The sequence below is a fragment of the Pteropus medius genome, unplaced genomic scaffold, assembly GCF_902729225.1.
Source record: "Pteropus medius unplaced genomic scaffold, Ma_sr-lr_union100, whole genome shotgun sequence".
NCBI classification, from domain to species: domain Eukaryota; kingdom Metazoa; phylum Chordata; class Mammalia; order Chiroptera; family Pteropodidae; genus Pteropus; species Pteropus medius.
In genome coordinates this window covers 9712800-9739984 of record NW_024342471.1, presented here as the reverse complement: position 1 = coordinate 9739984, position 27185 = coordinate 9712800, and the positions used below count along the sequence as shown (strand labels likewise).

At 46.8% G+C, this 27185-nt stretch overlaps 2 protein-coding genes across 2 annotated transcripts; one reads left to right on the top strand and one right to left on the bottom strand.

The window, feature by feature from the left end:
- The first annotated feature begins 483 nt into the window (after nucleotides 1–483).
- Nucleotides 484–20775, top strand: SLA2 (Src like adaptor 2). The gene is given in 9 exon segments (XM_039864278.1): nucleotides 484–1617; nucleotides 4455–4600; nucleotides 7176–7275; nucleotides 7645–7731; nucleotides 9551–9654; nucleotides 16712–16861; nucleotides 17612–17744; nucleotides 18199–18325; nucleotides 18328–20775. Coding segments are annotated over 8 exon segments (852 nt in total). The 5' UTR covers nucleotides 484–1617; nucleotides 4455–4509; the 3' UTR covers nucleotides 18388–20775.
- RAB5IF (RAB5 interacting factor) lies at nucleotides 19312–27172 on the bottom strand. Its single transcript, XM_039864287.1, has 4 exons — nucleotides 26848–27172; nucleotides 25242–25345; nucleotides 21061–21190; nucleotides 19312–19846 (listed from the first exon to the last, which is right to left on the bottom strand). Exons 1-4 carry the CDS (start codon nucleotides 26959–26961, stop codon nucleotides 19805–19807), a joined length of 390 nt encoding a protein of 129 aa, XP_039720221.1. The 5' UTR covers nucleotides 26962–27172; the 3' UTR covers nucleotides 19312–19804.
- Nucleotides 27173–27185: the final 13 nt, after the last annotated feature.

Genomic DNA, 27185 nt, shown 5'->3' with positions numbered 1-27185 from the left:
AGTTTCTGCAGAGTTAAATCTCAAACCAGCCTCCTCTAGGAAAAAAGGGTATGTTCCCACTGGCCAGGCCCCCAAAAAACCTGCATAGTTTAAGCTGGAGGGAGGAGCTATTTCAGTGCAGTGGATCATTTTGTGTTAAAAAGTGACTGTCTCCAGGAATACTAAGCCCCCTAATGCAGTAGTTCTCAACTTTTTTGTCACCAGGACTGGTGTGCCTATGAGAATCTAATGCCTAATGATCTGAGGTGGAGCTGAGGTGGTGATGCTAGCACTGGGGAGCGGCTGCAAATACAAATGAAGCTTTGCTTGCTGGCTTGCCGCTCACCTCCTGCTGTTCAGCCAGGTCCTAACAGGTTCCTAACAGGCCATGGACCATTAGTTACCAGTCCACAACCCAGGGGTTGGGGACCCCTGTAACGGAAAAGCAAATGGGTGTGGTTATGGAGATTTTATTTAAGTTTCAGTGACTGAGGTTAATACCAAAATCAAAGGCAAAATCAAAGTTTCAGTGACTGAAGTTAATACCAAAATCAAAGTTCTATCAGAGCTGCTTTATCCTGGCTGAGTGATTCCCAAGCTAGGGGTGTGCATCAGAATCACCTGGAGGGCTTGTTGGCCCCACCTACGGAGTTTCTGATTCAGTAAATTTGAGATAGAACCAGGGAATTTGCATGTCTAACAATTTCCTGGATGATTCTGAGGCTGCTGGCCTAGGGATCATACTTGGAAAACCACCGTCCACAGGTCTTTCAAAGTGTGGTCCCCAGACCAGCGACCTGGGTATCACCTGGGAGTAGTTAGCAATGCAGAATCTTGAATCCCTGTCCCAGACACACTGAACCTGAACCTACAGTGTAACAAGATCCCTGGATGTTTCCTATACACATTAAAGGTTGGGAGACAACACTCCAAGGCAGTGCTTCCCAGACTTGCCAATCAAAGGAATCTCTTGGAGTGTTTAAAATTCAGGTTCCCAGGCTGCTCCTCTTGGATTCAGATGTGGGAGGATCCCAGGAATCTGATACTAACAAGCCCCTCACGTGATTATTATGATCAGGCAAGCATGGGAAACTCCTGCTAAAATTTACCAAGGTTTTGTGTTCCTCGGGCAAGACCAAGCCGTAAAGCCAGAGAAAAACCTCTCCCTCAAGGATCATGACAAGGCAGCCACTTCTTCCCCAGAAACAGGAACTTGAGGAAGGTGGCTCCTCGATGATCTGTGATGCCGTCAGAGGAAATAGGTGGTTGTGAGAACCACAGAGCCTGCAGATGTGAGCCGGGAGCTCCAAGGACCTTATGACTGCTCACAGAGCTCTGGGCCATCTTCTCAGACCCAACTGTGCTTGGGAGGACCGCCTGGTCGGGGGTCTCTAAGGAGCAAGGGACTCTTGTTCCATCCCATGTTACAAACTGCTGACCACAGGCAGATGCGGAGCTACCCAAAGCGATACCGAGAGCCTCTCCCTGAAGATTCTCCCAGGCCAAGAGGGTCCTGGATATCCTAGAACTAAGGATGTTGGCAGACTTCCAGATGGACCCCCCAAAGCCCTAACATCTTCAGCCAAAGCATGCATCTTAGCTGAGCCCCCACCCCAAGCCTCTGATGACAGGAAACCAGTAAGTATGCTTGCTTTTGTTTTTTGGTTTGGGACTGTGAGTGGGCTTCAAAGTTGGAAAACTAGCTCAAGGAGAAAGGAGAGACTGGGAGTGGGCTTCAAAGTTGGAAAACAAGCTCAAGGAGAAAGGGGAGTGGTTCTGCTGAGGCTGTAAGAGGGGTGATTTCTGAATGTCCCTGAAGGAACCGAGGCCTCCCCTCTCCACCTTTGACTGTCCTCTGGAGAATTACATTGTTCCCTCCTGCTTGTCTGCATGCCTGGTCTGGTCTCATCACAGTTACCAAGTTGCTGTGTGACTTTGGACACTCCCAGGTCCCTAGCCTTCCAACGCTAGTGAATGAGAGGAGTCTGGATTATAATCTCAAACACTTTCAGCTCTAGCGTCCATCAGTTCCTCTCAAAAGGGTAATATTTCTTAGTTGAAGAGGGAGGTCACCCTTTAGCTCAATCTAAATTCATTACTCTTACTCCACTGCTAAGAAATTCTTTCGAAACACAAAAACATGGATTGTAGAGCCAGCTCTACAACCAGCTATATAACGGTGAGCACGAGGTCGCCCTCTCTGGGCCCTGGTTCTTGTATCTGAAATGGGATTCAAACTTTGCCGACCTTCAAAGAATCAAGTGAGGTGATCAAAATACATTTGTGGGCAGTGTACTGATTTTAGCTGCCTTTTACTAACTCTTCCACCTACCGGCCCAGGTCCCCTAGAAAGTGCCTAACACATAGTAAGTTGTTTAAATACTTATGTAATTAATGATTAGGTTCTCTCAAAAGTTTGGGCCAATACCTTCTCATCCTAGGCCTGCCCACCCCATGGTCTTAATTTTGCCCTCCAGGAGGCTTCCTGGCCAGACCAGGTGAAGGGAGCCAGCAGAGAGTGCTGGGGGCTTCCAGCCTGAGTACAGTTCTACCTTCTTCGGGCCCATCCCCCAGCTCCACCTGCTACGTGAAGAAGTTTCTGGGTTTAGTGCAGTTGGTGATTGTGGTGACTTTGTCTTGCTGAAGGAGGAGAAAGGAAACCTTTACTGAGCACCCACTCTGTGCCAGGTTCTGTGACGCCCCCTCCACACACATAAAGCCCTGTAGACTTGGTATTATCCCTGATTTACAGATGACACTCAGAAAGGTTACATGCTTTTCCTGAGGTCACACAGCTCCAGGTTGGTCTGAATTATTCATGCTACCCAGGAAAGATCTCCCCTGGGATTTTTTGGATATCTGCACAGTTAAGCATAGAGCCTGTACTTCATATCCATGGGGAGAAGAAAGGCTGGGGAGCAGCCTAAGTGTCAAAACATGACCTTAATTGGGATGCCCAGGCAGTGAGAGAATCAGAGACCTGCGGAGGCAGCAGCACCATCTCAGGCTGCCAACGCTTCAAGATCCCAAAGTCTGAACAGGAAGTGGCTGTCAGGAGCCATTTCCTAAAGGTGGATTTTGTGTTGAAGAGCCCCTGTCCCATGAATGCTGAACTGCCCATGGGAGGCAGCAACAAACAAGCACTGTCATCCCCATGTCAGTGACTCGAGACTGCAGAATAGAGCATAAGCCCCTTGCACAGTCCTTCCCTCCTCTAAGGCAGGCTCTTCACTCCTCAGGCAGGATAGGCTGTGAGGCCGTGGAAGTCACTCCATGATCATGACAGACACCCATCCTCACCCAGGTGTGGCGAAGGGTTCAAAGGCCAGCATGGAGTCTGCTATGTCACCAAACTAGTGTAATTATGCCTTATGAAACCCTTTGAAAGAATGAAACCACCTCCCCGAAACATTTTAAAATTGTGTTGGGAAAAATCAGCATTACCCTGGAAACCAGGGAATCTAAATTATTCTAAGGATAAGACACCTGCCCAAAGAGCTAATAATTTTGTCCATTTAGTTAATATGTATTGAGTGCCTTCTATGGGCCAAATATTTCATGAAATGTTTAAGAAATGGGCAAAAAGAGACCCTATACTCATTGAGCTGTGGAATAACCTCAGATTAAACAAATAAAAGCTGTAATAAATGAATAATTAGAATGGAAAGGGACACAACAGGGAGCCAAGGGAGAGAAAAGGGAAGGCTCCCAGGAGCAGCCTCTGGTGAAGTGACCGGGCATAATAAAGGAAAAGCAGGCCCTGGCCAGGCTTCCCACATGCATTCCCTCTAAGACTCACATGCTGAGTATTGTTATCCCCATTTTTCAGATGAGGAAATGGAGGCAAAAAGAGGGTAGTGGCTCAACAGCCAATGTTCCAAAGCCTTGCAAGTCATCACTATGTCCCAGAGTCTTCCAGTCATTTTACTTTGCCCTGTGACACCAATACAGTATGCTCAGTGTCACCTTAGCTTGTTGTGACACCAGCTCCCAAGCCCCCTCAAATCCCCCTTGTCCACCTCTAGTCATGGTCCTGGTATGCCCAGAGTGAACTCTGTCTGGTCATTGTCCCCTGTCGCTCAGTGGCAGAATGTGACCCCGGGTCAGGAATGGTTCTGAGAAGGCCATCGGAATGATCAGCAAGGGCTTGGGGATTCAGGAAAGCTTCCTGGGGAAGGATGGGATTGAGACGGGCCCAAAGGAGAAAAGGGGTATTCCAGCCAATAGGAGGGTGCACCATACACACAAAGGCCCAGAAACAGAACTGAGCATGGCTATGGCAGTGAAAAGATGTGATGCAGAGAAAACAGGTGCAGTTTGCAGAGAGCCTTCAGGGTCTGGAGAAGGGGCTGGAGCCTGGTCCTGATGGGAGGGAGATCATTTGTATGCCTCAACATGGAGGTCAGCAGGGCTGAGCCAGGGTGGGAAGGTGTTTGGGGATCAGGCCTTAAACCACAGCTCTTTCCCCATCAGAGCATCTCTTTCAGATTTCTCTTGATGAGGTGCTTCTGCAAATCCTGCTGAGGAACAATGGGAAGTCAGCCCAGCAGAGGGAAAACCCTGCCAAGCCCAAGCTCAAGCCCCTCTGTCCAAGGCCAGGGCCCTGTGCCCATGCAAGCAGGTAGGCTATGGGGCCTGGGACAGCCAGGCACAGTGCCTTTTTAACCAGCCACTCCAACACAACTTCAAGTGTCAGTGAGTGCCTGCTGTATCCCAGGCCCTCCCCGGTGAACCATGCAGGCAGGGCCCTGCTCTTGTGGAGCTTACATTTTGGCAGTAACATTAAACAACCAGGTAAAGTAGAAAATGTGAGAGTGACAGGTGCTAATCAGTGACAGGCATGATGGTCCTCCAGGTATGATGGTCCTTCAGGTGTCTCCCAAGGCTTCCCTCCTCCTCAACCAGTTTATTTGGAGACTGAGCTGGAAACTCTAAGACCAACCCCACTCCTGTAGCTCTCCATGGCTGCACTGTCTATTACAATAGCCTAGTCGTATGCAGCTATTTAAATTTAAGCTAAAATTAATTTAAATGAAATTAAATATTCAGCTCCTCAGTCACACTAGCCACATTTCAAGTGCTCAAAGCCAGTGGCCACGTTAATCGAACAGCACAATTATAGAACATTTTCATTATTACAAGAAGTTCTACTAGATTCTGATGCTCCAGAATCTTGCCTCTTATCCTGAGAGGTGCTGTGAAATACTCGAAGCAAAATTAGTGCTATAGCAGCTGGGAAAAAATTGGCACATGCAATGCACATGCTGAACCTATAACTGTAATTTCCTAAACCAGTCCTAACTAAAAATGCTACTTTTTAGGACAATGAGACAATCAAAATAAGTTCTGATATTTTGATGTCAAAACTAGTTTGTTTCTTGTTCCCCAAAATAGCCACAAAAATCCTTTCTCAAATCACATCCTGATTTGGCGTTTTGATAATGTATTGGTCAGAGTTCTCCAAAGAAACAGAACCACAGAACCAAGATGGGGGGTGGGTGGGTGGGTGGGTGGTGGGGTGTGTGTGTGTGTGTGTGTGTGTGTGTGTGTAGACAGAGAATTTATTTTAAGAATTTATTTTAAGAGTTGACTCATGCAATTATGGGGGCTGGTAAGTCTGAAATCTGCAGGGCAGGCAGGCCTGCCGGCTGGAGAGCCAGGAAAGGATTGATGCTGCAGACTCACAGCTGAGTCTGGAGGCAGAATTCTCTCTTTCTCATAGGACCTCAATCCATTTCTCTTAAACTCTGCACTGAAAGAGGCCCACACCCATCATGGAAGGTAATCTGTTTTGTTTAAAGTCTACTGATTTAAACGTTAATCTCATCTAAAAAATACCTTCACAGCAACATCTAGACTGGCAGTTGACCAAATATCTGGTCACTTTGAGACATAAAATTAACCATCACAGATAACAAGGTTACTCTAAACCAAGCAGCACTTTTAGGAGGAAGGACATAGACACTTAAACAGAACTAGGAGACTGCAAAGCCAAATGACTACGCATCAGTGTTTGGCCAGGAGCTGTCCCTAATCTGAACACTTGCCTGCAATAGCTGACGCTTCCTTTCCACTCCTCAGCCCCTGCCCCCATATCCTTATCTCCCTTATATCAGCCTCCCCTAGTCCCACAGGTATCAAGGCCTAGGACTCCTGCTGGGGAGGCAGCTGCCCTCTTTTTAGCCTCTAAATCAGAGCAGAAAGCCTGGGGCCCAGCAGGCCCAGGAGGAAGAGACCTGGAAACCACACAGACCTCCACCTCATTTCCTCTGAATCTAGGCATAGGAAGCGGCCCCAAGGCTGTTCTGAGTCATGCCCAGGCTGCTGAGGAGTATGACTCCTCCCCCCAGCAGGTGTCCTGGGGCCTCCCTACTTGCAAGGCCTGAGGGGAACTGTAGTCCCCCTTCTGCCAGGGTCTCCCAGGGAAGGACTGGCCTCTCGGTAGGTCTACCTCTTGTTCCAGCAGAAGCATGGATTTTGGGCAACCCCTTCCATGAGTTATTTGTGTCCATCGGCCTTGCATCTACCCAAAATCTAAGGCTCTTGTGCCAGGCCTTGTGCAGGACCAGGGTTCACAGGAATGAACAAGATAGACACAGTCCCAGCTCTCAGTGACAGTCAAGTCCCAGAGACAGGTGCTTAACCAATAATCAATAACAATTGTGTTTGATTGTGCTAACAGTGTGTACTAAGGGACTCTGACCCAGAGTGTGTACTAAGGGGTTCATCAGGGAAGCCTTCCCAAAGGAAGGGGCATTTCACCTGGGGAGTGAAGGATGAAGATGAGTCAGCCAGGTGAAGGGGGCCAATCAAGGGGACAGCACATGCTGCTCAGCAGCTCCTAGGGGTGCAAGGCCAGGGCTTCCAGGAGGGGAAGGAGTCATTCCCAGCCACTTGGTTCCATATTTGTCAGAGGATACCTTCCACAAGACTTGCATTACTTATTTGGGCATCAGATGTTTCCCTGCACATGGGATGGCCGGGCCCTGTGCTTCAGACACTTCAGAGAAGGAGAGACCCCTGGAGCTCCGATTGGGTCACCATGGGTATCTCCACGTGTGTCCGGGAAGACTTGAAGGAACCAATCTGGTGTGGCTGTCGGAGGGTTGATGATGGTGGGAGAGCAGACTCCACTAGACCTCTCACCCTGGGGAAGAGCTGGCCAAGTGGGTAACCATCTCTGTCCCTCCATCCAGAGAGGAGCAAGGCCACAGCCGTGGCCCTGGGCAGTTTCCCAGTAGGCGAGCAGCCAGATCGGTCACTGAGACTGGGGGAGCCACTGACCATCATCTCTGAGTAAGTCCTTCCAAGGGCACTGGGCAGGGTGCTGTGCTCTCTCCTCCGGTACCCGAAGATGCACTGATGGGAGAAGGGGCCCCTCCCTCCAGAAGAAAAGAGGATGGCCTTTGGTGCCGAGCTCCCACTTGGCCCTAATGGTGGGATTTCAGGCGGCTTGACATGCCTGCAGGGAGAAGCAGCGGGTGGTCAGCCATACAGGGGGCCCTGAATTATGCCATCTACTGCCCAAGAGGTATCTGGACTAGCTGGGGCAAGGAAACCTGGGAATCAGATGGGATCCAGCCTGGAGGGTCCTTGCGAATCTCAAAAGAGCAGTTTCTGGGCTTTGGCCCTTCTGAGAGAGGTCTCCCTCCTTTCTCTCTGCAGGGACGGAGACTGGTGGACAGTGCTGTCAGAGGTCTCAGGCAGAGAGTACAGCATCCCCAGCAACCACGTGGCCAAAATCTCCTATGGGTGAGTTTCCACCCCAGACCCCACCTTAGGAGACCTTCCTGTGTAGTCCTTTATGCCCAGTCCTGTGCTGATCAAAGCTGGAGATAGGAGAATCACACCCAGGCCCTGCCGTCTGGAGGAGCAGATAGTTAACTCACATCTTCCTGTGAGACTTGGGAGCCCAGAAGAGGGGGCTGGGGCAGGAATGTGGTGGTGGAGAATGCTGAAAGGGACTTGCAGATGGGGGCAGGCTGCATAAATGTCTGAGGCAAAAAAACAAGGGGGCAGCACCCCACATCATGGGCCTGCCCTTCCAAGAGGTGCCTCCCAGGGAGGGCCAGACACGGGACACAGGGTCTCTTACCAAGCACCAGCCATCTTGCCAAGAGTGAGTGACAAAAGAAACTGACTCCAGAGCAAATTCTATGCCAGGAGAGAGGGGAAGTGAACTGTCTTTCAGTGGGATCTACCTGATAACACAATCAGGAATGTGTCTCTGTGTACATACACTGCTGTGACAGCCACTCTTCAGTTCTGAGAGAACTGAATGACCTGGATGACCTTCCTGTTCTGAGGCTCACGGTGTGTCTGGCTCTGGTGAAAGTGACACAGGGATCCTGTGACATGTGGATACCTTGTAGGCTCAGCTTACACAGAAGTCTGCAAGCCGGCTAAAGCCCACCTTGCCATGTGTTTCTTGATGGCTTGGACCTACTGGTTGGAGGTTTTGCATCCACAGTGTGAAACCTAGTTTAAGCCAAGGAAACAGTAACTACCTCCAAGAGTCCCCTTCCCTTGCGACTCCTTCATTTACATCCTCAATTTTGGTAAGACATATGACAATTTTCATAAGTCAATAGAATGACTTATTTACTATAACGCTAGGCTAAGTTCGCTGCTGGCGTCATGCGAGTCACAGCTTCTCAAATTTATTCACTTGAAATCAACTCAACCCTGACTCTGGCGTTGACTGCAATTTCACAGAATCACAAGGAGATAGCCATTTCCATCGAATCACTTTCCGTAGGCTTTGCTGGGACTACAGAGCATGACCCTGGGGACTTAGGAGGCTGATACACTAGTAAACCAAAAAAATCCTGCCAAATTACGCCAAATTTCCCATTGCAGTTAAGTCCTTCGGGGACATATACAGGTGAGGGATTAAGTAAAAAGAGGAAGGAAAACATGGGATCGGCATAATCAAAATCCCAGCAGGGAAAGGCACCGAGGAGCAGGACTGTGAAAGAGCTGTGTTTTGGGAGGCACATGTGGAGGTTGAAGGCCTGCTGGTTTTTTTCTAAAACTTTAGAATGTCTTGAACATTTGAGTTCCAACCTTTCTATCCACAAATAAGCTTCAATGAGAGTTAGATTTCAGTGACACCGAATAAAGGTTCACCCGCATACCCTTTGGCTACAAAGTTCAACTTTAAAATGTTCAAGTAAAATATTTACTAAAATTTAAAGGAAAAAAAAAAGGCAATTCTTGGAAAGGCGAAGGCTTGGAAAGGCGAGAGGAAAGCATAGGGCTTCTGGGGGGACTGGACAGTGATAGGAGAGAGGCTGAGATCACCGAACCTGCTCGTAGCTCCCTGGATGGACCCTTGGGAAGAGGGAGGTCTCCAGGCAGAAAAGACTGGGGTTGACCCCATGAGGTTGTTCTCTGAGGTCCCTGGAACCAGGACCAGGAGGACAAACCTGGGGGGCCCCTTGGAGATTAGAGGCCAGTTCGTCATGGTGCAGGTAGAACTTGAGGCCCAGAGAGGGAGGAGGGGTTCCTTTAGAGTCTTGGCCCTTCCACTCCCAGGCTAACCCTGTCGCTCTCTGCTTCTTCCCCTTAGGTGGCTGTATGAGGGCCTGAGCAGGGAGAAAGCTGAGGAACTGCTGCTGCTGCCTGGAAACTCTGGAGGGGCCTTCCTCATCCGGGAGAGCCAGACCAGGACAGGTGGGTAAGCTCAGGCCCACCCTGGGCTTGTCCCTTGAATGCCAAGAACCAAGTGTGATATGACTTCAGGGTAGAGGTCGGAGGCCAAGTGCAAAAGGCTGGAGTCCCTGACATTGGAGATAGACAAGTCTAGCTGACTGACCACCGTGTTGCTGCCATGAGAGCTCATCAGCAACAGAGCAATAACCTGCATTTCTAACAGTGGGTATGAATGGCCCACAGTAGGGATCCAGGCTCAGCCAATACTTGTCAACTGGGACTAGTAATAGTCACAGGATTTCCCTGCCCTGACGGCTATGATTCTTTCCTCCCCAAGACACGACATGATCCTGATCTCTTGGCAAAAAGTTGACAAGGTCTCTGTGCTTTGGGTCACCAGCCAGCCAGAGCCAAAAATCCATTAGAAGTCATCTCATGATCTTTCTCTCTCTGCTGTTCAGATAGGAAAACAGAGGCCTGAAGATGCGAAGAGATATGTCACATTGCACATTCATATGGGACTTCTCTCACCTCAGGCACAGGGCCTTTGCAAACCAAACACAAAGTTGATGAAGTCTGTCTCTGATGCTCCTGCCTCCCTCTGTGCTGCTGCCCTGAGTCCCTTACAGCAGGGGCAAAGAGGGACGTTGAAGGAATGGCAGTACTCACGTTTGCGTTGGCCCTTTCAGTGCCTTCAAACAACCCTGTGGGTGTTGTTCTTCCATTATCCCCATTTAACAGATGAGGAAACTGAGGCTTGGGGAAGAGAAATGTTTTGCTTGGAGAGACACAGCTAAGAAGTGAAGAGCTGGGATTTAAACCCAGCTGGGGTTCATCTCACTTCTGACAAACAAGGAAGGCCCACATGTGACAATATTGGTGGAACTGCAAGCACAGTGGTGGACTGGGGAGGAGATATTCAGGAATGAGGACCAGACTCCTGTGCTTGCCCTAATTTGAGCCAACTGTGGTGGGTTGTCAAGTCCTTTGCTTTCTACTCAGTCTCCCTTCTGGGGCCCCTCCAGCAAGTGAGTCCTACCTTTGCTCCCCTTCCTTGGGAAGCTCCCTGAGTTGACTTCTCGCTATCCCCTCCTGCTGTTTTCCATGCAGCATCAGCAGCCCACCCTCACACACTCATAGGCTTAGGCGGGGGCTGGTCCGAGTACAGTAGCTGCAAACAGGAAACCACAGCGGAGGAGCTGAGTACGGGCAGGGGTGCTGCAGACCAGTGAGCTTTGAAAGCCACAGGAAGTGCTCCGGGCTCAGCTCTTCACCTCCACCCCTTCTCTGGCCTGGTTCAACGCCAAGAACACAGTGACCAGCACTCATTGCCACTCTGCCCCTTTCTAAAAAGGAGCATATACAAGGGGAAATAGCTGAGAAAAGAGAAAGCAGATAAGGATCGACATTGTTAGTGGGATTAAGTTTAGATTTGACTCTGAGCTTCTGCATAGCCAACATCACAACAGGACAGATTAGAATGCAGCTCTTGATATCAAAGAAGGAAGAGATTTGTCAATTATGCAGGAAAAGCAAAGGTTTCTTTGGTACTAACTTCTAATCTCTCATCTGGGGCTTCCTTTTGGACACTTTGTCAGGCTGCAGGCCATGACTCATCTGTGGGCTAAGGAATCAGTTTAATTCATTGGTTATAAACCAGTGGGTCTCAAATCTGGGTGGGCATCAGTATCACCTTTTAGAGCAATGAACTGGCCCCACACCCAGCAGTTCTGACTCGGTAGGTCTGGGGCAAGGCTTGAGAATTTGCCTCTCCAAAAAGTTTGTAGATGACTGGGACCACACTTTAGGAACCGCTCTAGACCTTGGCTACATGTTGGAATCATCTGGAGAGCTTTATCAGCCACTGATGCCTGCACCCACCCCCAGAGATTCTGTAAAAGCCTTGTCCCCCCCCACCCCCCCACCCCCGCCCTGCCAGGTGATTCTGATGTGCAGCCAGAATCGAAACCCAGGGCCCTGTAATCCTGATTTAGTGGATCTGAGTGAAGTGAAATATAGCAGAAAAAAATTGGGGTTGCATCACAAGGGTTGGGGAAAATATGTTTCATCAAACTTTTATTTGTATCCTGGGTCATAGTGTAAAATTTCATACTGTGGTTTGTGGTCAAAAAAAGTTTGATACTGCAGCTCTTGGGGCCTGAGTGACGTCCTAGAGCAGTGGTTCTCAGATCTGAATGTACAGGAAATGTCGGGGGTACTTCTTGACAGTGCAGACTCTCGGACCCCACCCCAGACATACCGAATCGGACTGCTGGGTACAGAGGTTGGAAATCCTTCACAAGCTCTCCAGATGGTTCTTATGTTAAGTATGAAAACACGCTTCCAATCTAGGGAACCCAGAATTAAGTAATAAGAGACAATGTGTTTTACATATACAGAATGCATGTTATCATATATAAATAACAGTAGTTAACTGTTGACTAAGCGAGTGATATCAGGACCAGCTTTTCTTTGGCCCAAGGTCCAGATGTCAGTGCCAAGGCCAAGCCCCAACATCATCATCCACTTGCCTGCCTGCTGTTGTACTCTGTGTCTATTCTGTGTTAGACACTCTAAGAGAAATTGATGAGCAAGACCTGCTTCCTGCCATTCAGGGGCTCATCTCTGTCCCTTCTGTCAGTTGAGAAACACTTATGGAGCATCTCTTAGTCAGGACTGCTAAGTCGTGATTCCTGTCCTCAAGCTGCACAGTGGAGGGTCCAAGGCGCAGCATCTCCAAGGCTATCAGCTTCTCAGAGACCTCAGCAGAGGAAGTTCAGGAGGGGCCTGCTCAGTCCACCTGTCACACACAGCTCCTAATCTGATCCTTCACACTACTGTAGACCCCACCCTTCCTCCTGGCATCATCATCAGAACACCAGGGAAAACATGGTACCTGACCCTAGAGGTCCCTACAGGCCAAGATGTAACAGTGGCTAAGCCTGATGGAGCTTTTCCAGGGTGAAGACTTTGGATTTAAGTGTGACAGGGAGGGTTCTGAGTAGGGAAGTGACATGACCCGATACCTCGACTGCTGTGAAGATTTGGCAGGAAGTAAGGTAGAAGTGGGAAGCCACATAGGAAGTTGTTGCAGGCTCCGTCAGGGTGAGAAGTGGTCAGATTCTGGATATGTTCTGAATATGGTCAGTAGGCTTTTTGTTGGGCTGGATGTGAGGTGTGAGAGAATGGTAGGAGTCAGGGCTGACTCCAGGGTTAGGAGCTTAGTAATGGATGAACAGTGCTGCTGTTTTCTGAGATGGGAAGATGGTGGGAGGATAAATCAGAGACATCCCTCGAGACGCTCACTGTGGTGTATGTGTATGTGTGTGGGACGGTAAAGGGTAGGGTTGAGGGACAGACCATGGCAGGACCCTTGGCACCACAAAAGCACTATACCTGGGCAAACCTAGAGCTGAGTCTTCTCCCAAGCAGTGTAGGTGTTCTGGAGGAGTTGTCTGAGCAGCACTGAAGGCTGGGGGTTACTCTGGTGGAACAGTGTTCCATATAAAAGGAACAGCATGAACTAAGGACCCAGGGGCCTAATACGGGTTATTGGGTGCTTGCTACATGCCAGACACTGCTAAATGGTTTACCTGCTTCACCATCTGAATCCTCATCATCATTTGGTTAGACTGGGACAATTATTATCCTCTTTACAGATGAGGAAACAGATCTGAGAGGTCAAATAACGTGCTTTAAAGACACATCTAGTGAGCATGGGGCATCAGGGGTGTTATGGTACATGGTCTGTGTGCAATTTGAACGCAGGGAGTCTGAGTTAAAAGGGAGATGTCCCGGAACTGAGAAAGAGCAGTAGGTATTTGGGAATGGCTAGAGCATCCAGTGAGAAGGAACAGCAGGATACCAGGCACATAGGCCAGTCGCAGATGGCTGTGGTAGGTGACTTGTCCCCACAATGGGGTTGACAGCCCCACATGGGTTTGACAGAGCTTGTTTATTATCCCTGAGCCTATCAACCACATCCTCGGTATAGCTACCCTTCTTGGTTCTAGTAACTGTGGTGACAGTGGCCAGGGTGGGGTGGCTCAAGAATCATGTAGAGGATGTAGGAACTTGGTCACTTAGTTTAGCTGGGTTGGTTGGCCTCTGGTACCTATTTTCAGATATTTAGCCCTTTTCCAACCACAGAGCTTTATCAGGGTCACAGCGCAGATCCAGATCTTCTTAAAGGTACAGTAGTCAAAAGTCTTCCAGAACCAGGTAGAGAACAAGGAAAAGGAAGCTGGGACCCTACTCCAGACTTCTCAAAGTATATTGTATCCTATAGTCTTGCTAAGCTCACCTATTCATTCCGGCAGTTTTTTTGTAGATTCCTTAGGATTTTCTACATATATGATCACATTATCTATAAATACAGTTTAACTACTTATTATTCAATCCATATACCTTTTATTTTTCTTGCCTTATTACAGTAGCTAAGACCTCTAGTACAAAAAGTGAACTGGTGAGAACATTTTTGCTTTGTTTCCAATGTCCACAAAAATTTCCAGAGGTGCGGAAAAGACTTTATTCAGGTGAAACCATTTACAAACTGGGAAACACAGGCTCCAGTAGAAACTGAAAGTATGGTCTACCAAGACAAAAGGGAGGCTGCCTTTTATAGAGAAGGTTCCCAATTGATCCAATCTCATGCAAATGAGGTTTCCAAATTTATACAGTTTTGATTGGTCGGTACAGATGCAAATGAGGATTCAATTATGCAGTTCTGATTGGATGGGGCAGGTCTCAATCCATTTGGTCAAAAGACAAAACCAGAGCTCCCCTACAGTGGTTGACTCATCCTAAACAAGCAGAACATAGTGTGAGAAGCAGAACATAGTGTGAGAAGCCGAGGTTAGTCTGAGGTTTTTCCCAGTATATAAAATATGTAAGGAGCCCCTGTTGGCAAATGGCACTAGACTCTATTCATAAAATCTGGGCCCTCAGTTGATCATTAGGAGTTCATTTCAACAGATATATTTTTTCTAAGGATTCAAATCAAATGAATCTTCCTTCTCAGGGTCTACACCAATCTTAGAAGGAAAAATTCAGTCTTTCCCATTAAGTATGATGTTTCATACAGATTTTTCACAGACACTCTATGACAGGTTGAGAGGATGTACCTGTGGTAGGCAGAATAGTCCCCACAAAGATGTCCAACAATTTTTTCATATTTCTCTAGGTGATCATGTTTCTCTCTTTTATTCTATTAATATGTGAATTACACTGATGTTCAATTTTTAAATAAACTTGTACTCCTGGGATAAAGCCAATTTGGCCATAATGTATTATCCTTTTGATATGTGCTAGATTCAATTTGCTAACAGTTTGTTAAGGATTTTTTTGTTTATGTATATGAGGGATATTGGTCTATAGTTTTTTGTAATGTTTTTGTCTGGTTTTTATATGAAGGCAATGCTAGCCTCGTAAAATGGGTGGGGAAGAAAAAACAAAGAGAAAACAAAAGAAACAAAAAAAAAAGAAAAGAAAGGGTGCAGAAGTATTCCATCTGCTTCTATTTTCTTAAAGAGTTTGTGTAAAATTGGTGTTATTTCTTCTTTATATGTTTGATAGAATTCACTAGTGAAGCCAACTGGACTGTCGTCTTTGTGGGAAGTTTGAAAGTTATGAATTCAATTTCTGTAACAGATATAGGACTATTCAAAATTTCTATTTCTTATGTCAGTTTTGGTAATTTGTGTCTTTCAAGTTCACATGGAATATTTGAGATAAGACTATAGACTGAGCCATAACAAATTTTAAAAGATTGAAATCATAAAAGGTACATTCTCTGACCACAACAGAATTAATTATAAATTATAATAACAAAAGAATCTGGACAATCCCCCAATACTTGGAAATAATCCAGGGATCGAAGACTGAATTTTTCCTTCTAAGATTGGTGCAGACCCTTGGAAGGAAGATTCATTTGATTTGAATCCTTAGAAAAAATATATCTGTTGAAATGAACTCCTAATGATCAACTGAGGGCCCAGATTTTATGAATAATTAGAGTCTAGCGCCATTTGCCAACAGGGGGCTCCTTACATATTTTATATACTGGGAAAAACCTCAGACTGACCTCAGCTTCTCACACTATGCTTTGCTTGTTATTGATAAGCACAGTGTTCTATGTTAAGTAAAATTGGTTGATTGTATTGTTCAATCTTCTATTCCTATTGATTTTGTCCTATCAAATACTGAGAGAGGAATGTTGAAATCTCCAATTATAATTATGCTTCATATATTTTAAATCTATAATTGGGTACATACAAATTCAGGATTTTTATTTCTTCTTGATATATCTCTCATATCTCTGGTAATATTCTTGGTCTTGAATTTTACTTTGTCTGATATCAATATAACCACTCCAGCTTTCCTGTGATTACTGTTTGCATAATACATTTTTTTTTAACTTTTAGCCTATGTTTTATATAGAAAGTGTGTTTACCATGTAGTTGGGTCTCACTTTTTAAAATCCAATTTGAACATCTCTGCCATTTAATTGGGGATGTTTAGATCATGTCCTCAAAATAAATGCTTCCTAAAACTGAGCAGTGCCTGTGGTTTGGGATTGATTCCTGCCTTTTGTTGGCATTCCACAGGAAAAGGTTTAAGTGACAGGGTCAACTGCCTCTTCTTCCAGGTTCTCTGTGACATTGTTTTCTCATCTGTAAAATGGGGATAATTATACCTGCCTCATAGGGTGGTTATGAGAATTAGATAATCATATAAAGCACATAGTACGCACTCACTAAATGAAAGCTACAGATAGCTTTAGACCATTAGATGAGAGTAATAATAGATTATTACTATTATTTCACTAAGCACCCTCTTCCCATTTGGCTTTGATGAAGCATTGACTTAAGAAATGAATCCCACTTCACAGTTATCAAGGGCTCTCATATTCATCCTCATCTGCTGAAAACTACCGGAGGCCCGTGTATTATGATTTGTCATTTATGAACAAGAGATCAAGTCTTTGTCCTCCCCTGTCCACTTCCCTTCTGTCTGGGCCATTCTGTGGCCACCTCCCTCATCTCTTCTTCCATCCCACCTTGGACCCTTTTCTCCTTAGGCTGTTACTCCTTGTCAGTCCGCCTCAGCCGCCCTGCATCCTGGGACCGGATCAGACACTACAGGATCCAGTGCCTTGACAATGGCTGGCTGTACATCTCGCCACGCCTTACTTTCCCCTCACTCCAGGCCCTGGTGGACCATTACTCTGGTATGGCCTTTCCCTGCCTCCATGAGTAGACTGGGCTGTGGGATCTGGTGGGCAGACAGTGTGCCCTAAAGACACTTAACCTACGAAGAATATCCAGACAGATAGAAGAGGGGCCTCCCCTATCTTCATGCCATTCTCTGGGACCAGGGGCCCTGTCTTCACCCCATGCCCTGACAGAGCCACACAGACCTCTCGTGCAAGCACAGGCCAGTAACTTGCCTACCACTGTAGTTCTGAGTCAAAGCCCACGGCACAGTTCTCTGCAAAAGAACAAGGACCAGAGCTGTTGCTGTTGTGTAATTTAGTTGATTCTTAGCATTTCCTGGTACCTGTCCAGTAACAAGCACTGGCGGATATAGTTACTAGGGCACAATGTCAAGGGGAAGAAAGGAAAATGGGAAAACTGATCAGGGGTTTTCTGGGGGGTTGTTTAGACAGTAGATCCTGACAGTACAGCAGAGATCGAGCATTCTTTACCTTTCTTCTTCCTAGCGCTTTCCTAGCCAGAAACTGGGCTCAAAGAGGTCCATCAACTTACCCAAAATCATAGTAACTTAAGTCTCCCGAAATCTAGCCCAGAATGACCTCTGATTGCATCCTGGCTTCCAGAAGACCAACAGCTTGGGGCTCGTGCCCTGTCACTCTTTTCAGACCATGCCCACAACTGCCAAGTGTGTAAATCTTTTGGGGTGAGGGAATTTGGGGGGAGGCTAGAGTCAGCCATGTCAAGGGTCCAGGTCTCTTCCTCAGAGCTGGCGGATGACATCTGCTGCCTCCTCAAGAAGCCCTGTGTCGTGCAGAGAGCTGGCCCAGTCCCTGGCAACAACATACCTCTACCTGTGACTGTGCAGCAAACACCACTCAATTGGAAAGAGCTGGACAGGTGAGGGGACCCCTAGAACATGAAGGCGGAACAAAAGAGAATTAGGACTCACTCCTGGGAATCCACAACCCAGAATGAGCCTGTCACCTTGAGGGACACTGGGGACTGGGGAGCGGGGGGAGCAGGGGGCGGGGCAGTGAGCACTGATTGAGTTCGTAGAGGCCAGCCCAGGCTCAGCAGGTATGTAGTGGGTACCAGCAGGGAAGAAAGCAGGCTTGGACATCGGGCGTGCCTGGACACCAAGGTGGCCAGGATGGAAGTAAGGTCAGACAAGGTGGGACTGAACAGAGAGCACACCAGTCCCGAGTGAAGTCAAGCTGGGGTTTGATCTGACAGGGAATGGGGAGACACTGTGAGTTTTCAGCAGGACTGACTTGAATAGGTTTTAAAACTTGAATAGGTGCGTGCAGGGAGGGCAAAGCTCCTTGACCAAGCCCTTTTCCCCTCTCCATAGCTCCCTCTTGTTCTCTGAAGCATCTGCCATAGGAGAGGCATCTCTCCTCAGCGAGGGGATCCGGGAAGCCCTCACCTCCTACATTACCCTAACTGATGATGTTTCCTTGGATGATATCAAAGCTCCAAGCAGAGGCCAAAAGGGGAACCAAGGCTGCAGCACCTAGAACCCCAACTCATCTCAGCCTGAGCACCCCCAAGGCAAGGCGTACACTGAGGGGAGGGCAGGGGCCCAGAGCACATTCAGGGTCCCACCCATATCCTCTGCTCCTTCATCTCAGCCCCAGTGTCATGACCCAACTTGCAACCTCTAGTTTAAGTACAGACCAACTGAGAGCAGGGCCAGGGCCCCCAAGAGAGACTAACCTTTCTCTGGGGTCTGATATAGTCAGTGCCTGAGTTTGGGATTCTCAGCACTCTCTCCTCTGCCAGCTGAGTCCCATTCAAACACCGCCTCCCCCGCAACACTGCCAACCAGCCCCACCCACAAGGTGGAAAAAACCACTGGCATCAAAGAGAAAAAAAATCCTTTAAAGAAAATGTACGAGCTTCACTCGGAATAAGACCATACCTTAGAACGTAGGACTGTGGTCTAGAGGAGATGGATGGCTCACCACAGCAGCAGAACCTGGGCTGTCCAGCCCCGCCACCTCCCCACCGGCACCAGAACAAAGAGAAGGACTTTGGACAGTCTAGGCCCTCAAATGTCCCCATCAAGCTCCTTCTCTGGACAGTGGTAGCTTTCAGATCTCTATTTCATTTTGTGGCTTATCATTTGGACCTGGCCAAACCTTACCGGCTACAGTGGCCTTGCCATCTTGTGGCCAAATGTGAAATGACACCTTTTGAGCTAGGCACACTGCAGGAAGGTCAGTCATGTGAGGCTCTCAGTGCTGGGAAGGAGCACCAAGGCATCAGAAAGTGGTAAACCCTCATCCACAAAGCCAAGGCCACAGCCTAAACCCATAAGGGAAAAGAGGCCTGGCTGGAGGTGCTAAGGGAGCAGGGAGAGGAAGGGGAAGAGGGATGGGGATGGGAGGGCACCCACTAGGTTCCTACTAGGTTCTCAGGCTAGAGGGAGGTGGGAAAGGCTTTACCAGGTATCACCAACAGGTTGTCAATTAAAGATCTGATTTATTCAAGTATCTGAAAATATTCCACAATGGAAACTTATTAGATGCTGCTTGTACTGTGTTATGGACCACACACATACTGCCATACTGTTTTCAGAAGACTTGAATTGCTATTGATAGTTTAAAAACTGTACACCTGATGGAGAAGTGAGGAAGACAATTTAATGTTTCATCTGGATCCAGAGGTGCCTCAACTTAAACAACAGCTCCAATCGGCAAACAGGTGTTTCACGATGGTATCCAAGAAGAAATGGTTGGTGATGGACAATTCAGAAATCCTTCCCCAAAAGATGGATGGTTCTTTAAAAAGTTTCAGGTCACAACTCTTGCAGAAAACTCTGACGCCCAACACACTGATTCTCGGTCCAGGAAACATGGTCTTCCAGGTTCCATGTGGCTGGGGGTACCCCTATAATCATGTTTCTGTGCTGTAACTAAGAGGGTCCTTTGGACCGGACAGGGACCAATACGCCATCAGTCATAGTGGATGGCAGTGTAAAATATGATCCAGATGACCTAGAGAGGAGACAAGCGATGTTCATAGGTCACCTGGTCAACGTAGGCCCCTAGTCCACAAAACAGGGTCAGATAAGATGTGTGCACAGTGGGCTTCCCAGGGACTATCCAATGCATAACTTGCTTGGGGACCTAAATTTCACAGAAACGAAGCTGTCTCTAACAGAGCCCAGGACCGCCCACCTGTGCTCCCGCAGGGACCCAGACAAGCCTCCACTGCCAATCCACGGGGTGGTGTTATGGATGTGGAGACAATACGGGTGAAGCAGACTGTATTGCTAGGTGTTTGGATCAACAACAAATGTGAAAACAAAACCACCATCACACTCTGTCAGTGCCATATCAAATATAGCAGATTCTCAAAACTGGTTGCCTATTGCATCTCCTAGGACCTTAAAAACTATATGTGTAGATGCCCAGGTGCCACCTCCCGGAGGTTTTTATTGTATTGGTTTGGGCTAGGGTCTGTAAGTTTTAAAAAAACTTTGATATATAATTTATGTTCCATAAAGTATGTAATTTAGAGGTTTTTAGTATATTCACAGTGGTGTGCAAATATCACTATTAACTGATTCTGGAATATTTTCATCACCCTCAAAAGAAAATCTGTTATTATTATCAGTTATTTCCCCTTTTCCATCCCCCACAGCCACTGGCAGCCACTAATCTAACTTTCTGTATGTATGAATTTTCCTATTCTGGACATTTCACAAAAATGGAATCACACAACATGTGGTCTTTTGTCTGGATACTTGTACTTAGCATAATGTTTTCAAGGTTCATCCATATTGTAGTACATATTAGTACTTCTTCATTCCTTTTCCTGTCAAATAATATTCTGTACGGATATATAACATTTTACTTACCCATTCATCAGGTGATGACTGTACTTTTTGACTATTATGAATAATGCTATGAATATTTTTAAATGTTTCCCAGTTGTTTCTAATATGCAGCCGGAATTGAGAATCAGATGTAGGAGCTGACAATAGGCCCTAGATGTGCACAGCACAGGGAAACTATAGAGTATATCACACCATATCGTTTGGGACAATGTACTCAAGAGTAGTAGACATGCTCTCTAACCTCAGGAGCCTTTTGAAAAATGGTACCCAAATGACTGTAGCTCAATCAGTAGGCTCCCCTTGAGTGACTCAATACATGCTGTAAAATGAAATGATAATACTTGCTGTAAAACTTTCAGTTACACATACCATGAACAAGGCAAAAGATGTCATAAACCCTTCTTTTGTGAGCTCCCATGTGCCGCCATATTCCTCCTCATCTATCTGTAGGTAGTTGCTGAAGTAGAGGTACAGGACCCCTGCATTGATCAGGCAGAATCTGGAGTAGGGGAAGACAAGCACCAAACATAAACTGTAAGCTTAGAAGACTCAGCACTCCTTACACCACAGTCCAGCTCTATCAAGGTACTCACTGTTGCAAAGTTAATTGTTTCTATTATGGAAGCAAATGAAATAATACATGAAAATGCTTAGGCCCTCAAAGGAGCTGGCTGAACTAGAGATTTAAAGAAGAAACAACTCTTTTTTAGTTGCCCAGCCAAAGCAAAAATAAACTAAAAAGCAGATGTAAATTCTCCAAGCCCCTTTGGCTGCTGAGCCACCCCAAATAGGACTAGTATCTGACATGGGTCTCCAGGTAGCTCCAGATGAGGTGGGGAGTGGCCATGGGACAAGCATATGTTAAGCTGTTGCTGCATGGCCTACTTGAGCAAGCAAGGGCATACTAAAGCAGCCCCTGCATAATTCTTAATGGAATTTCTGGATGTCTACTGTCTGCTACTGCACTTGATGCAAAGGTGAAAATGACAGTTCCTGCCCCCAGCTTGCCATCTAATAGGGGCTAAAATCAGCAGTGAGAGTAGAATTGAAACCAGAGGTTTGTGAGTACCTTCAGGACGGTCTTTGGCCCCCATTATGTGTTATTTAACTGATGCAAGAATTAGAATGCAGTGAGCAGTAATGTATTACCCAGCTCTACTGATCTCTTGGTACCATCATTATGAAAAAGTAACTTTCATAAAGTGATCAAGACTTTAGATCTTTCCAGTTACAATATCTAATGGGGGACTGCATGTCTTCGGTCATATACCTTCTGAAGGCTGAGGTGGAAAAATGCAAAGAGAACTGGCTCTTCCTAATGGATCAAGTGTGGGCTGGTGTAGGGCAGGGCAGTTCAATGATGCTGAGAAGTGTAAATTAGTCTATAAAGGTGGGGGGCAGACCTGTGGCTGTCTGAGCAGTGTAGGTGTGAGTTAACTGTGCACACTTGAGAAAGTCTAGTTTGTAAGTAGTGAGAGTGTAGGCTTTCTCCTGAATAGAAGTCTCCCATAGCTGGGAGACTGGTTTAGACCTGTACTGTTTCAGGAAACGAGCACAAATAGTTTGAGGACAGGGATGAAAACAATGGCTGAATGGGGAAGGAAAAGGCCCCAAAGGCTTCCAGCCTAAGAGCCTGGGAGTACAATGGTTCCAGTAACAGAAGCAGGGAGCCAGGAAGAACAGATAGTTTTTCTTGGATTCTACATGAAAGAGTCCCTTAGCTTGGCCATGCTGTGGCCACATCTTATTTTCTGCCAGAAGTCTTGGGACCTGGACAATCTAGTTACCTCTCTTTGACAAGAGTTTCATTTTGGACAGACTGAGTTAGTGGCTCTAGAGAGAGACTACTACTGATACTTTGAAATGTCACTCTGGGACACAACTACTAAGTGGGGGCTGGAGAATGACTTGTGAATCACAGAGAGTTTCTGGCTGTAAGAGTGACTGCTTAGTGAGATGAGACAGGGAAATACAAGGGAAAGGTGTGATAAGGAAATGTCAGTGAGAAAGAAAAGGGCTGACATAACCCTGCCTTATAAGGGTTACACACTAAGTAGAAAGTCAAGTCACAGAAACAAAGGCATTTAAATGTTTGGTGGTCAAGAGGGACAGGTCCAGAAAGGACTGGAAGGGCTCAAATGGAGCTTTAAGGATAAGCATAATTTCTACATTGTAAATGAGGGAGAGAACTACACACAAATGTGTAGACAAATGAATATACTAGTCTGGGAGTTGAGGAAGACTGACTCTCAAATGGGTTTTTAAAAATTCTATCCTAAAAACTCCTGTCAGAATTTTAACAAAAATAGGGATCTCTTAACATATTCTGACCTCAGGGCTGGAAAGCTACACAACAGTTATGTATGGCCCGGCTTTCAAGTGTCAATGGGAATCATTCACTGAGAACCAACTGATCATGTGCCAAGCTCTATGACAGAGACAGGCAGAAAGGAATGGACAGGGCCCTTCTGATAATGCAAAACCTCAGCAGACAGAACAGAGCCATCACTCAGTTCTCAGGAAAATTATGAGACCCAAGGAAATGGTTTTACCTTGATGGGCTCTAACTGGTGGCCATACCAGAAATGAAGCCAAGCTGGGGTTGAGGCAGAGGGCAGCTAAGGCAGGAGGTGGGGAGGAGAGGGTCACCAGAATGGAGCACCAGAGCAGTTTTGCCCTCAAGTCCAGGAAGCTGGGTCAGACAGATGGAGGGGAGAGGTGTGTGGAAAAATCAATGTCCTTGGGCCCTTTCCCAGAGCAGGGGAAAAGGTGCCAACCAAAGGAGGGAAGGGATTTGAGTTTGGGCTCTGGCAAGACAGTGTGGGACTGAACCCCAGGAAGGAGTGCTGAGAAAGCAGCGCTAAGACTCTGGGTGAGACACTCCAAGGCAAATTCACCCCCGAATACCTCACTTCCTGTTTTTTTTCAATAGCCATATTTTACCACTCTTGGTAAAGCTAATCATATAATAATTGCAGTGAACCACTTACGATGTACTGAGCACTACATTTAACAATTTACTGGCATTATCTCATTTAATTCATACATCAATTTTATGAAAAAGACATTTTTATTGTCCTCATTTTAATGATGAAGAAACTGAGTCTCAGAGAGGTGAGCCCAAAATTATGTAGTCTGAAAGTGGCAGAGCTGGAATTTGAATCCAGACCTTTCCATAAAGTTTTGTTTGTTTGTTTGTTTTTTTAAAGACAGGTCTGTTTGGGCAGCTTAACTCATCTACCACAGTGAGAAGGAAACTAGACTAGCTCTAGTCCTTGCTATATTATTCCAGATTGGGTGGCTTCAGAGAACTCCTGAAGAATCCTCTAAGACATGATAGGTGCAGGGGGCTCTGAACCGTGTTATCTTCTAGACAAGTGGCCTTAGAAGATGAAAAACTCCCTCTTGCCCTTAGAATGCCTTAACCCTATCTCTGATAGTTTCCTCTTGTCTGCCTTTTCTCTCATAGTAAGTTCAAATGGGTGACCAACATTCTAAAAATATTATCTATATACCACCTCCAACCTAGGAAGACCTCCATGAGCCCCAGGTCCTCTGTCTCATCACCTTCAACCATTCCTCATCAAGTGTCCACTCTGCCAAAGTTAGGCGGAGGATGAACCCTTACTGGCTTCCTTGTACAAATGCTTTGCTATCATAAATCAAAAACCTTTTTGGTTAGGAGAGATATATTTCTTATAAGATATCTTCTGAGAAAACAAGCAACTCAAATGAGTTTGATATCTATTTCACTCTTTTAACCCTAGGGTGATGGAATAAGAGATGTGATCACCCCTAAAAAGAAATCAATGTGATTTCCCACGGTAGGTGTGACAGTTTGTATTTCCTGCATGAAAAGATAAAACATCATAGGCTTCCACCATAGCTTGCCCACAATTCCTATCTTAAGATAACCCCCACACATCCTTTTAATTCAATCTGGTGGGCATGTGGACCCACTTTCAGTGGCTTGTTAAGCTGAGCCATGACCAGGGGCTGGTGTTAACTGTTTACACTGGGCACAGGAGCACAGTAAAGGTAGGGGGGCCCAACCTTCTCCTTTTTCACTGCCTTTAAAATGCAGAGACCTGAAACAACTTCTGAAAAACCAAGATTCGGCACATTCAGCATAGTGGCAGACACAACTGGTCATCAAGTACAATAGCTCCTCCACTTTCCAAACTTCTATACAAAGGTCAGGCTAGAACTAGATGATCCCTGCCAACGACAGGCATTTGGCAGCTTCTTGCCTGAGACCACTTTGGACCCATGAACGAATGGACTGGCCCAGCCTTCAGGAAGTTAACATTCCTGGCCTAAGATACTCCTGGGCTTGCTGAACCTAGGAGTGCTACATCAAACCCAGGAGTGCCATCATGAGGCCACCTTTTTGCTTTAGTCATTACACACACATGCACGCACACACGCGCGCGCGCGCACACACACACACGCACACACACACAAAATCTTCCAATGTAGCATAAAAGGGAAACAAAATCTCAGTTTGAAAAGAAATGATATCATGAAAATGCAAAATACCCAAGACTTACCCTGCTATTCCCAAAAAACCTCGCAATGGTAACACTCCCCAAATGACACCTAGGACCACAGCGATGATCTGTCGGAACCAATAGATCACATCTAAAAATTCATCCTGTAGGAAAAAAGAGACAGTATGCATTATCTAGAGTGGGTGCCACAGGAGAGCCTCTAGTAATAGGTGAGGAACAGAAAAGCTCCCTGCTGAACACATCTTCCAGGGACTTTCCCCTCCAAAAGCAATAGTATGTGGCTTTTGCATTTCCACTTTTTATAGTAAAATGTGGTTAAAACAACAACAACAACAACAACAACAACAACAACAACATTTAGATATCTTGAGTGATGACTTCTAAGGGCTGTGCTCTAAATAAGAAATTTTAAAAAATCACTTACCTTTTTTGAGAAGCGACAAAAATGAAATGGCTTATAATGAAATGGCTGTGATAGTAGGTGTGTGCTAATGGCCACTGATAACTCTTATCTGACCCGGGGAGACCTAAACAGACTAACCTCAGACAGAAAGGCTGACAGTCAACCTACTCAGCACCCTCTTCCTGAAAACTGAACTTTGAGTAAGTGACAAAGGAGAGAAAAGATTAGAAATAAAAGTGCTGGAGGCAGGTGCCAGTATATCTATTTCACATACAAGGACACAGTAGACTCAGGTTTCTGAGCTGCCCTAGATTGCAGAAACTAGTCCTTATATAAGGAAAAAAAGAAATGACACAGCAGATCAGAAAGGTTTTGCAAGAGCTGGGCAGGGCTGGGGCACCTTCAGGAAGTACCTACCATCCCCCCTTAGTGGAACTCCAGGAAGGAAAACCCATTTTACTAGTACAGAAAAAAAAAAAACAAAGAAAAGATTGCAAACATAATATTCTTTTCAGACCAAATGAAATTAAGCTGTTCGTGATGGTAATCTGGAAGCCCCAACCATTCCTCACAAATATTTGGTGGTGTCTGTGTCTCTGTGTCTGTGTCTGTCTGTCTGTCTGTCTGTCTCTCTCTCTCTCACACACACACACACACACACACACACACACAAGGTGGTCTCAGTCACCCCTCTCAACTTTCACATTTAAAGTATTCGGAACTTCTCATTCAACAATAAAGCACTGGCAGCTCATCTCTGTGCTAAACCTTTTAATGCACCACGGTACCCCCACTTAGGAGTTGTTCTGAAAAGTAAAGTATTGCACGGAGAACACCTGATATAGAAAGCATTCAAATGTCTGTTACCGTTACAGTTCGTGCTAACGACTGTGTCATCTTAGAGAAGTTAAATCACTGACGATCCTACTGGAGATCAAATCAAATTCAGCTCTCTCTCACTGTTCAGAAACACGCCCTACCCGCGGGTGACATATCCTCTGCCCTCTCCACGCTGCTTCTCGCGTGACTCCAGCGGCCTGACCCTTAGACCACTCTGCTGTGAGCCCTGAGCCCGGCTGTCAGGCCTGGGCCTGCCACGTTCGCTCTAACACCCTTAGGCTACCTGCCCCACCACCAAAGATACTCGGCCGCACCAGGACGGGGACAGGCTCGGGTATGTCCATCTGCCCCCGAATCCCAGCCGGCTCCTCGAACTTGCGACCTCGCCAGATCCCACCGTACCTTGTCCTCCCAGGCCGCGTCGCTCCGCAGCACCTTGCTCCAGACAGAGACTTTGAGGGCCCCGTTGGCCAGCTGCGGCTGTGACGGCTCCTCCTTCCGCCGCCCGCCGCTCATCCTCCCGTCGCGCCGCCCGGGCAGGGCCTGGGGCGCGCGGGCCGAGCCGAAAGGAGTCGAGGTCTGGGGTGCTGGGTAACGGCGCCTGGGGCGGCAGTGACAGGTTCAACAGTCTGGTTCGGTGGCACGCTGCAACTGCCCGCACTTGGCCAAACAGCCCGGCTCAGCTCGCTCGGCCGAAACCAGGAATACCGGAGGGAGGAGCAACGCGTCACCGTGCGTCC